Source organism: Rhinolophus sinicus, linkage group LG01 (assembly GCF_036562045.2).
Source record: "Rhinolophus sinicus isolate RSC01 linkage group LG01, ASM3656204v1, whole genome shotgun sequence".
NCBI lineage: Eukaryota > Metazoa > Chordata > Mammalia > Chiroptera > Rhinolophidae > Rhinolophus > Rhinolophus sinicus.
This window is the reverse complement of record NC_133751.1, coordinates 114,664,241-114,676,468: the sequence shown is the minus strand read 5'-3', so window position 1 is coordinate 114,676,468 and position 12,228 is coordinate 114,664,241. Positions and strand designations below refer to the sequence as shown.

Here is a 12,228-nt window from a genome sequence, read left to right as displayed (position 1 = left end):
ATATATACAGAGGGTGACAAGAAAATGTATACACATTCTAGGAAAGCAAAAGAAAAACTACATTAAAATTGTAATACTCAATATATACTGATAACAAAAGACGAATACACATCATGTATATATATATTTTTGGCACCCCCAGTATATTTGACTTTCTCTATATACCCTACTATATGTTTATGTACATAGACATGTACATCACTTATATTTTATATCTATGAAATGAAATAATGTCATTATTATTACTAACTACCAAGTTTTCTACTAATTATTTGTATGGTAATTTGAATTATACCTGTAAACACTTTTTACCAACTATGGGCTAGGGTTTTAGCACAGTGCCTGTCACAAATAAGAGCTTAATAAGAATTAATAGGAGAATTTGTTATTATGACTCATTCAACCTAGTAGTTTGCAATTCTTCTTGCATTTTAGAATCATCTGCAAAGCTTGTATTTATTTACTTTATCAATATTTCTGCTTGGGTTGCATTCCAGACAATGAATTCAGATTAGCTGGGAAAGGGGTCAGGCCCCGCTATTTGAAAAGCTCTCCCAGTGCTTAGATGAGAGCCAGTCATCTGATCCATCTTGAGCCTGTTTCACTCCTTCTGAGGGCCATGGTTGGGCCCAGGGAGTGGAGGGGAGTCTCTCAGCCCTGGGAGTTGTACTAGGACGAGTTCTAGGCCAATGCATTACAACTCTGTGACTGTGTCTCCTGTATGGCCTTCCTGATTTAGACTCTAGTTGGGAGAAGAATGAGAGGTCAACCTTCCCTCTGCATATGCTCATGCTGGCCTTGCGCACAGACACCCAAATCCCCCGTAAGCAAAACAATTACAACAAACTGCAGCAGAGACATCTGTGCCCTGTCAATATCTGCCCATTATGGGAGGAGCTGGCCTGGGGACAGACTCGCAGCTTCCCCAGAAACTGCCAAGGAGCTACAAGGCAGTACCAACTTTCTGACACTGCACAGTTGGGGTGTATGAGACAGAAGGTGGGTCTGGATGTTCTGTTGGAGACCATATCAACATCAGCCAACGCATGTGTTCCCTGAAAGGGCAAGTGAGCTTCCTGCTCCAGAGTAATTCTCTGCTCTGCAGTGAGAACGGTCCTTTCAACACTCAAGTCTGGTCTCTGCCTGTACATAATGCTACAAGGCAGGCAATATTGGTCCACTTTACAGAAAAAGAACTGAGGCTGTGAGCAGGTCAGTGGTGTGCAGACACTCACAGAGCTTGTAAGTAAAGGCCATAGCCACCATTTTAACTCTGGCTGATTCCCAATCTTTATTTTTTCCCTAAAACCTGTGTTAGGGAATCAATTTGCTAATGTGGTTGTAAGGGAAAATCTTTTGATTGAGATGACTTAGATTTAAATCCAAGCATTTTCCTTTCTTAACTCTGATTTTGGGCAAGGTATGAAACTTCTCTGAGCCTCAGAAACCCTATTTGAAGGTAAAAGGTAATACTGCTTACCTTATTGTATATTTGTGAAGCATAAATACCTTAACACAGGTAAAACGCTTTATACAAGTTTTGGGACAGAGTATTCAGCAAAGGGCAATGTTAGCACAAAATTGTTATTACTATTGTCCTGCTGGATCTTTGGTTAGCCATTCTTTTCCCTTCAGAATAATATTCTTAACAAAGCCATTGAACTTGCTAACTTTTAAATTATGCATCCCAATATAATAGAAAAACTATGAAACATGGCATGAAAGAAACAACAAATATAAAAACAAAACTTGCTAATCAATTTCATGATTAATGGAGAGTCAAAATTATAAATTAAAATATTAACAAATTAAATTATTCTGAGCTTTATAAAAACAATATCAATCACACAACAACCAATTAGAATTTATTCCAGAATGCAAAGATAGTTCAACAATGGAAAACTTACTATTATTGCCCTCATATATCAGTTGGAAAATATAGCTAAGAGTAATTACTATGGACCCTAATATATTAGTGTACCGATTGAAATTATTTTTCTCAACTTGATAAAGAGTTTATAACATTCATGAGATATACAAATACATAAATATCAGATATTTAAATAGTCCTTAAAAATTAAAAAAAACAAATACACATGCAGACACACACACACACACACACACACACACACACACAAAGTATAAAAGCCAATATCCAAATCTGATTTAAAATGTATCTGTTTAGATATCCAACATAATTTCCCATAAGAGGTTATCTAGGGAGTGTCTGCTCTTATTTCTATCACACAATGTAAAGATACAAACCCAACCTTTAACCATGGGTATATTTAGCTGGTAGGATTACACTTTATTTGCATTTTCTTACTTTCACTTAATAGTATTTTACATTTTTTTAAAATTAGCAACATTTATTTTATTATAAAACTTAAAGTTATCAAAAAAAATCTTGGTAGATTTCACTCATACGTCTAAACATGCTATAATAGTATATTTTGATAGCTATTTATGTTACATAGATGAAACATTTTTTTTAAAAAGCAAATTTTAAAAATTATTTTCTCTCAAGTCTTTCATAATAATCAAGGAGGAATAACATTGGTTGGGGGAAAAGAATCAGCATAATTTGAATACCCATTTTGTGCTGGGAAACGAAGTATCTTCCTATTGTATCCCCTTCTTCCCATCCTTCTTCTAAACACTGCTCCTGGTCATGATTCCAGTGTGTGACATGCACTCTCTTCCATTTGCCCACTGTGTGCTTATTCAGCACTTTAGTCACCCTACTCACCTACTCTTCGGTTGAGTTGAGCTGGGCTGTGAGTACCAGTGAGGTCTGAGGAACTGGAAAAAGCCATTGGAGAGAGCAGGGATGCTAATGGGTCATCACAGTTGTCTGAAACAATAGAAGAGAAACAGAACAAATTCTATTAGTGAAAAATAGTCCATAAAGAAAGGAATCATGGCATGAACCACCGTCATTTATAAATCACCTGCTCTGAACAAGGCCAGCATTCCTTGTTTCCATGGCTATTTCATCTACTCCTCACAACAACCCTGGAACACAGGTGTGAGTTTCCTTCACAGTTAGAGAAACTGAAGTTCAGAGATGTTAAGTTCATTTTGTCCAAGGTGACAACACTATAAAATAGCTTGCCTGGAATTCTCACCCAGAACTGTCTAATTCAACAGCCCAACTACTCACCCATTTCTTGAATCAGCCCCTTGAGCAAAGCCTAAAGCTATAGCAATTGAACTTACTTTACAAGAAGGAAGACTATTAAAGGGGGAGGGGGGCATTGTTTAACTGCTATCCATATTCAGCCCCTAAGGACTCTTGTAATCCTTGTATCTAGAGGGATGGAATTATTTAGACTATCTCACTCCCAGTTGTGTGAAAGTCTTTAGAAAATGAGTTCTAATTGTAATAATTCATTTCTATTCCACAAAGTAATAGAGGTAGCCCTGATCTTGTACAACCTTGAGTCTCTTATTCACTTCAGTAGCTACCCTTCCAGGCTTCCCTAAATGTAGTAACTATGTTTTCTAAGCTGTCTTTGATGCTGCCCAAAGGGGAAACAGGGTGGGGGCTGGGGCAGAGATGTGGTCTTAACCACATAGATATGTTCTCCCCAATTGACACTGATGTCAGACCATCCAATCTCATGTAGAGGATGACTACTCTTCACACAGCATATTGGTCATTTAAAAGGTTTTTCTTCTTGTTGCTTGTTTGTTTGTTTTGTATTTCATTTATTTGTTTGCAGCTTTCAATAGGGGGCATGCTCTTTGTGAGACCTTAGGAAATATGCTGGTACATAATAGGCTTTCCATAAAGTCTTATTGAAAGAATGAGATGGGGAGGGAGGGAGGGAACAAAGGAAGGAAGGAAGCGGCTCACATAAGAGTACAAAAAACTCCCATTTTTTCCATTTTGTTTACAGTTGATCTTGTAGAACATTGCAAATAACTTCATGAAATCTAGACATACTTCAGTCAAAACAAATTTGCAATGTGTTATTCAGGGTGAAGGTAAACTTGATGGTATTAAAGGCTCTTAGAAAGCGTCGATTTGACATTGTTTTTTAAGAAAATGTACATAGGATTATGAGGCTGCTTGTTCATCCAGCAAATTCTTGGAAAATCCAGTATTTTATCTAATTACTGGAAAATTAATGAGAAACATAAGGAATAAATTTTTGTTTGTTAAATGTGTTAAAAAAAATCAACTGGCAAAGCATAGTTTGAGTTTTTCTGCAACACAAATGTTTGAAAAATATTTTGAGGCATTTGACAAACACAAAACAGCCAGAGATCCTCACCAAAGAGGAATGATATAAAAATCACAACAAAGGCACCTCAGCAGATATGGTCATTCTGTGAATAGAAAGCAGTGTTTTCACTCTTCTCTTGGTATAAGATGTAGGTAAGAGAAGGTGCATACACACCGCCAACACACTTGTTTGATAACATAAATTTGTTATAATGTTTATATATTGAGAAACAATTGGAACACAATGCAAATCTTCATTTGTTTATACCAGTTTCATTATCAGGAAACATCAGGTGAACGCAAAAAATTGAAACAAATTAAACTGAACCCCACAGGAGTATCCCATACACATGTGTGCACGAGCATGTGCGCGCACACACACACACACACACACATACACACACGCACATCAAACACTGCATAATACCTTAGTTAGTTCAAAGCTACCTGATGATGATGAGCCCCATCTATCCACACCTGTAGTTACAGTTATCCTCCAATTTCAAATAACACTGTTTCCAGTACTTCCCAATAACTCACAACGCTCTGATACCCACTTCCACAACCAAACTGAAGATCTTTTGAAGGTACAATGCCATATTTATTACAGTATTGAAACAGAGCCAGGTTGGGACCCCCTTAATAGAGGCCTTGCAATGTCCCTGGCTTCACCTGCCCTTGAATTATGTCTAAACAATAGATCAACCCCTGCAGCTTGAGCTCAGAAAGTCCCTTCTCACCCAGTTCCCTGTCTTATTGATCACAATCTCTCTGGTCTAGCATTCTTTCCAGGTTACTCCCATCATTGTTCCTGGGTTGCTAACTCCACCAGAATCACATGGCCAGAGGGAAGGCTCCATGCAGACCCCTAGAACCATCATGTAGCCTCTAGAGGAACGCCCAGATTTTCCCTTAAAAACCCCAAGCTGGTCTGAGAATGTCAAGGCAGTTTTTGAGGTGTTAACTCGCTGCCCTCTCAGACCACTGGTGCTCTGATAATAAACGCTTATTTTATGGCCCAACTCCTGTGTCGGTCGATTGGCTGAGCAGCTCAGGCAGCAGGAGCCCCGGACTCGGTTGCCCTCTGGTTTCGGTATATATGTACTTCTTAAGCATATAACATGTAACAAACTGTGCTAACATTTTTATTCAGTTCTTATGTTTTTTTATGTGTCACTGATGACACTTTTTAGCACTATGCCCCTTACCCTATTTTCCCCTAAACAGAAATCGGAGTTGCCTAATCATTTCAATTTAATTCAATCCAATACATATTTACAAGAGCCTACTTTTAGCTTGGGTAAGAATTGGGGATAGCTTTGAATAAAATTAAGTGTCATAACTCAAGGAGTTCAGAGACCATTGAGAAATATAAAGATATAAACAAATCAACTGATGGGAAGTTTAGGAGCATTTCAACAAGGTCACATCTAAGCCAGTGAAATGGGTACCTAAGTGTCCAGACCTGCAGGCGAGTGATGTGCCCTCTGCAGGTCTCTCATGCACAAGGCACTGCCTGAGGGAGAAGTAAGCATCCACAGCCCGCTGGCCTCAGACACTAGCTGCCACTGTCCTTACTGCCCATTTCCTCTTCTGAAATGAGCTCTCCCGCATCTAAGTTTGTGGGATCGATGTTTCCACTTTGGACATCAGTAATTTCATTTAAATAATCTATGCTGATGAAAGGATCCACAGGAGGTTCTCCAGGACTCCTTTCTGAATGTACGTTGGAATAGTGGCTGTTAGAGACCTCATCGGAAATTTTGCTCTCCTATCCCTTAAAGTGATAAGAGTGGGAAAATTTCAAATCAGAAAGAGAGAAAGACCTCCCCATTCACAGAAAATATGTAGGTCCCTCAGTCATCTCCATGTCACATGAATAAACCTGACAGTGTCACTTAAACTGAGAATTGACCTGTCCTCTAATCAAATTCCCTCTAGTCATTGGGAATTAATGAAGTGTTTATATAACCAATCTAAATCTAAGTGTGCTTTATTTTTAGACATCTGTCCTATTTTTAAAGAAGGGGAGATATGACCTAGTAGCATAAATCAGAACAATAGTGTTCTTGTTTTTGTTTTATTTTATTTTTTTTTTAATTTTAATGATTTGGGACAGCCCGGGATAGTGGAAAATCTCAAAAGGACCAGAGCTGGGAGATTCCCATTCTAGACTGGTTTCTTCTCTAGTCTAGGTAATTCCAGGTAATGCATTCAAATGTGCTAAGCTTTATCTCCATTGTCGTCTCAGAGAGTTATCTCTGCCATGTGCAGCCATGGTCTCATTTGAAAGACGGATTGAGAATAAAAGGGAAAAGTACCCCTATAAGGGATAAAGCACAGAATGAGAACAGGAAGCAGTGCATGAATGTCTGTAATACCTGATGCAATCAAAAGGAACCATTTCAACAATTTTATTTCTGGGATCGTGTTTCCTCATATGTCACAAAACCTGCCCAAGAATTGGTGTCACCAATAGTTCTTTGGCACTAAAGTTTTGCAATCAACCAGATGAGAAGGAGAAAGTGAAGTGGAAGAGAAACAAAGGAGTGAAGACATCCACACAGGGAGTGAGGATAGGATTGCCCAGGGCAGTCCACCCCTTATGTGGACTGGCAGTCTGGTGGAGCCTGGGCCAACATTACACCAAACACATGGCTGGAAAGGAAAGAAAAAAGCACCATCTGTTCCACCTGCCAGCTTTAAATAATCAATTCCATGTTGTTAAATTTCAGCTAAACTCATATCTCAGCCTTCTGACAGTTATGTCTCCACAATGCTAAATTCATCAGTCGGTTCCTCCAAAAGTGTGTGTGAATGTGTATCTGTATTTACATGAGGGAAGAGGAAAGGGTGAAAAAATTGGGGTAGGGAGAGAGATATTTGAAGTTTAGGAAAAAAATACTGTAGGACTAAAGTCAGACTTCTTATAGGACATATAATCTGAGACAGATGATGATTTTCCCAAGGATCATTTCTCCAGAAATGAACCACACTTCACAAATGCATAATGTGTTGGCATAGAATATTTTCAAAATATGCTCTGAAAAAGCCCATTTACGGGTCTTTCCTCTGAAAGATTTCTTGTAAAAAAAAATTAAAAGGCTATTTTAAAAATGCTAACTCTATTCACATGTGATTTATTATTCTCCATTTCTTTCTTGATCAAATAATTTTATTGCCATCTTTACTGTTTTCCTTTATAAATAAAGAACACTTCTTGCCCCACTCCACCCCTAGTAGATCAAAGCCATGCCCTTGGGTGAGAAAGCACCTCAGCTCTTCCATTCAGTAGTTGTTGAACAACCCCAGTCCTATGTGGAAATGACTTAGTCTTACATCCACAGACTAAGACAATATCAGTAGATGGTCACTAGATTTAGTGTGGTGATCACATTGTAAAGTATACAAAAGTTAAAGTACTGTGCTGTACATCTGAAACTACTATAATATTGTATGCCAACTGTACACTAATACATAATTAATAATTTTAAAAATACCAAAACGAAACTCTAAAACTGTGGAATTCAAGCCCTTCACTTCACAAATAAGAGTCTCAGGGTTTAGGGTCATAGCAGGACTGCCCAGCATTATTCAGTTGATCAATGGACTAGTCTGGACCAAAATTTGGGTTTCCTCACTCCCCGGTGGTGGCCACTAGGTCACCTGTGCACAAGGCTGGTACCATTCATTATATTGTTCTTTACAACATTTGTTTTAATGGTTTGACTATTTTTTTCCCCGCAAAACGAAGGATACAGTTTTATTTTGTGGATAAAAGGAAAACATTGAAGAAAAATAGTCTGTAATTTTAAAATAATTTTAATTTCTTCTCTATTTTTCTTGCCTTCCTATCTCTTCCTTCAACTCTCTCTTACCCACCAATACAAACAAACAACAAACAGTAAAGGAAGAAAAAAAAGTTAAGAAGAGAGAAAGAAAAAAAAAAAACGAACCTCATTGTTTCCTTATTAATATTGGCATGGGTATTCAAGGCAAGCATGGTATTTGATATTTTCAATCTGAAGAAGTGGGGATAATCTGTTCTATAATATATACGTATAGTTAAATACTAACAGTCTTCTTTCACATTAATTAAAGGTAAAGACACAAAAGAGAATTCTAAGTAAATATGATCTTTACACAGCATCTTAGAAATTATCATTGACTCTAAGATGATCATACATTAAGTAACATTTTTTGTTGCCAACATATATTTTTATTCATTATTAAACTACCAGTAGAGTTACATATAGTCCTGAAGTTAAATTGCAAGCATCATCTTGATTACCACAGTAAATTGTCTGTATATGGGAATTTGGAACTTAAAAGACTCACTTGTATTTATAGGTGAGATAAAATTCCTCTTAGGATCACACGCTTAATGGCCTACTTTTTAAAAAAGATATAAAGCATACATTTTGTGGAGTGCCTACAATGGTGCTTAGAAGTGACAATTCATGCTTTCAGCTTCATTTATTTTTTCCCTTGTTACTTATAATTTCACATAGCAAACAACAAAAACAAATAGTCTAACATGACTCTTGCCTCTGATCCTGTCCCCGTTTTTCTCCCTGAAATCCTAAAAGGTAAATTACATCCTAATGAGCAGACCAAGAAATATAGCTCTCTAAATGAGTCATGAAAAGAAGATTAAACCGTCTCTATCCTGACATCATCTCCAATTTAATGCAGCACTAGCTTTATGAACATGTGCTTGTACTTTTGACTGTGGGAAGATGGAATTAAAGTCAAAGATTTAGATCCTGAGCTCATGTAGCCAAGCGTATACTTTGGGTTGAAGTTAATCCATATTTTTTACAAAGCACCTTACGTTTATGAACAATTACACGCAAAACAAACAAACAAACAAACAAACAAACAAACAAAAAACAACCCTGTGGCTTGGGGTCAAGGAGTCATGGCTCTCTCTGCTTTCACTGTGAATATCCTTTCATTTTACTTTTCTGAATTTCAGATTCCTCAGCGGTAAATGGTAGGGGTTACTGTTCATTTACTCAACCGACACACTTTAACTGAGCACATTCTAGGTGTCAGGGCTTCTGTCAGCCTTTAAAAATAGTAAAAGCAATTGTGGGTCATTCCTCACACCTTGTGGAGAGGAACACACCACCCCTCGGTGAATGGGAATGACAGATGGGGGCGCCGTCCAAGAAGCTGGGCTAGTCCTGCCTAGAGATTAACAAGAGGGCTCTGGGGTTCTTTCCAGGCTTTTTAAACAATCCTACTTAAGATTTTAGGAAAGATTTGATGCGGAGGTACTGCCCTTCACTTATAAGTGGCTCGCTAGGACTACATCATAACTGAACTGGATAAGCAAAGTAACAAGGCAGCCCAAACCGGATGTGCAAAAGAGCAGGCAGTGTGGGTCAGCTCCCCCTGCAGGTCATCAGCGGCACTGCAGCTCTGCGAGGGGAGGGAGACCATCATGTGGAGAGTATGGAGGGGGAAATTTCAGGTTTCTTTCTCCATTCATCTCTAGTGAATGTCTAAACTAGGCTTTGAATCAAAGTCGCTGTGACTCTTGGTACGTCACCTGTCTCCTTCCAGAACTTAAAATGATGACAGGAATGCATCATACGGGTAGACAGGCAAGGGCCATTCTCCCATTTGACTATCTTTGTGAGTTTAGCTCTTTCTTCCTTGGATCTTCAAGAACATCCCACAATTAGCTCAAACTCAATGGTCCCAAAATATGCTTGCCTAAATTGCTTTTCTTTCACATTACTCCTGTTTTTCCCCATACTGCCACTGGTGATTTTTTTTTCCGTTATTCTCAGGTTGGAAATATCACATTTACAATTAACGGTTTTATTTTTTCTTTTCTGTCCTTAAATCTAGTATATTAATGTTTCTGAAGCTTCTGATGTGAGACATACAATGTACGAATCATGAGGGGAATACAAAGTATCGTGGATTTCTTTTTCTTTTTTTAATCACTGTAGTTACTAGTATCTGAGCCTACATATACATTCAATAAATCTTTGTTTTGAGTGAAAGGTTGAAAGATCCAATTGTTTTGTTCTTGTTTAGAAAGACCACTCAGATTTACACTCACTTTTTTTTTCTCTCCCTTGCCCACTACTTGATCTTAATTCAGGCTTTTCAAATATCACATTATGATTTTTCAACAATCCCTTCAGTTTACCACTGGGCTCTACTCTCATTAAACCATCCTTTCTAAAACACTGACTTCAATATATTTCTTTCACTTACTAGGGATGCCAGCCTTAAGTTTGGCTTTCAGAGGTGGCATCATGAAAATAAAAGAACAAAGAAGTGCTTTGCTAGCTTATGAAGTCTAACAACTAAATTCCTGAACTTGTTGCAACAATGTTGCTAAACTTTTTTGATATCAGAGGGATTATTCATTATGAATCTGTATGAACTGGAAAAACAGTTAACCAAGTTTACTACTTGGAAGTGCTGAAAAGGCTGTGTGAAAAAGTTAGATGACCTGAGCTTTTGGCCAACACTTCATGGTTCTTGCATCACGACAATGCACCAGCTTACACGGCACTGTCTCTGAGGGAGTCTTAAGCCAGTAAATAAATAACTGTATTGGAACACCCTCCCTACTCACCTGATCTGGCCCCCAGTGACTTCTTTCTTTGCCAAAAGATAAAGGAAATATTGAAAAGAAGACATTTTGATGGCATTCAGGACATCAAGGGGAATATGACGACAGCTCTGATGACCATTCCAGAAAAACAGTTCCAAAATTGCTTTGAAGGGTGGACTAGGCACTGGTTTCAGTACATAACTTCCCAAGGGGAGTACTTGGAAGGTGACTGTAGGATATTCAGCAATGAGGTATGTAGCACTTTTTCTAGGATGAGTTCACAAACTTATTTGTCCGACCTCGTATAACAGGTCCAAGCTGATCATAAGGCCTGTGTCATTGATCAGTAAGAGGCTGTCGGAGTCAGAAAGTCAGGTCCAACAAGCAGAGGTCAGAAGTAAGGGGCCTGTTGTTGGGGTCAGCTTCAATCAGAGGCCTCGCATCGTACCCCCCGATGGAATCAATCTGACAGTGTCTAGATCAAATACGTACAAGCTATTAAACCTTTAGGATTACGAATGGTCCCTCATAGCTTAACTGGATTAGCTAGAAGACATAAAATCTTTCATGGTGGAAAAGGTAAAATTCATAGATGAAGAGAATTAGAAATTTCTGTCACATGAGAAGCTGTGAGTGGTGGCCAGGTTACTTTGGAGGGTTTTAGAAGCGATTCCTAAGAAAAAAATCAAGTCTTTGAAAAATTAAAATTTTGCCAATTTAGAATTTTTTCCTACATTTAATATTGCTTCTACACACCTCTGTGTACCTCTTTCCATCCCCATCTATCAACATCATTATAAAGTATGATGCCACATCAGTTTCAGAATTGATTGGGTTTTTATGCAAAGCTAAATAGATGCAAGAATGGGATGTACTGAGTGTTAAAATTTGGTTAATGGGAAAAATAAGATAAAACATTTAAAAAAAACTGAAAGTAGAGATGATGTCACTTTAAAAGTGCATTGTTTAAGTGATTATGAATGACATATTAAAATGAAGGAAAGGAGACAAATGAATAATTGTAAAGATAGTACTTCTGTCAATTTAGTGCTCATCAGAGTTGATCATTTATTTTCCAGAGCTGTGTCTTTCTCAGTATATACAGGAGGTGCTGAAAAAATGTATACACATGACTCATATTCATTTTTTGTTATTAGTATATATTGAGTACTACAATTATAATACAGTGTTTTCCTTTCTTAAAATGCGTATGCATTTTTTGGCACCCTCTGTGTGTACACACACACACACACACACACACACACACACACAGACACACAACGGAGTTCAACTTCCAATAGCTAATCATGATCCTGCATTGAGTTGTTCTATTTACACCAACAATACTGGTTACTCAAAAACCATGATCTTAAAGTGTAGCTCAGTCAATCCATACACATTTATAAAATCCTCT

The 12,228-nt window shown here is 37.8% G+C and overlaps 1 protein-coding gene across 2 annotated transcripts in view; it reads right to left on the bottom strand.

Annotated features, from left to right (window-relative positions):
• CNTNAP5 (contactin associated protein family member 5) overlaps positions 1 to 12,228 on the bottom strand; it is an 807,958-nt gene that overhangs the window by 633,856 nt on the left and 161,874 nt on the right. For both annotated transcript variants that reach the window (XM_019749551.2, XM_019749552.2), the window contains exon 2: positions 2,750 to 2,854. In XM_019749551.2, coding sequence (XP_019605110.2) covers positions 2,750 to 2,854 — 105 coding nt within the window. The remainder of the gene's footprint in view (positions 1 to 2,749; positions 2,855 to 12,228) is intronic.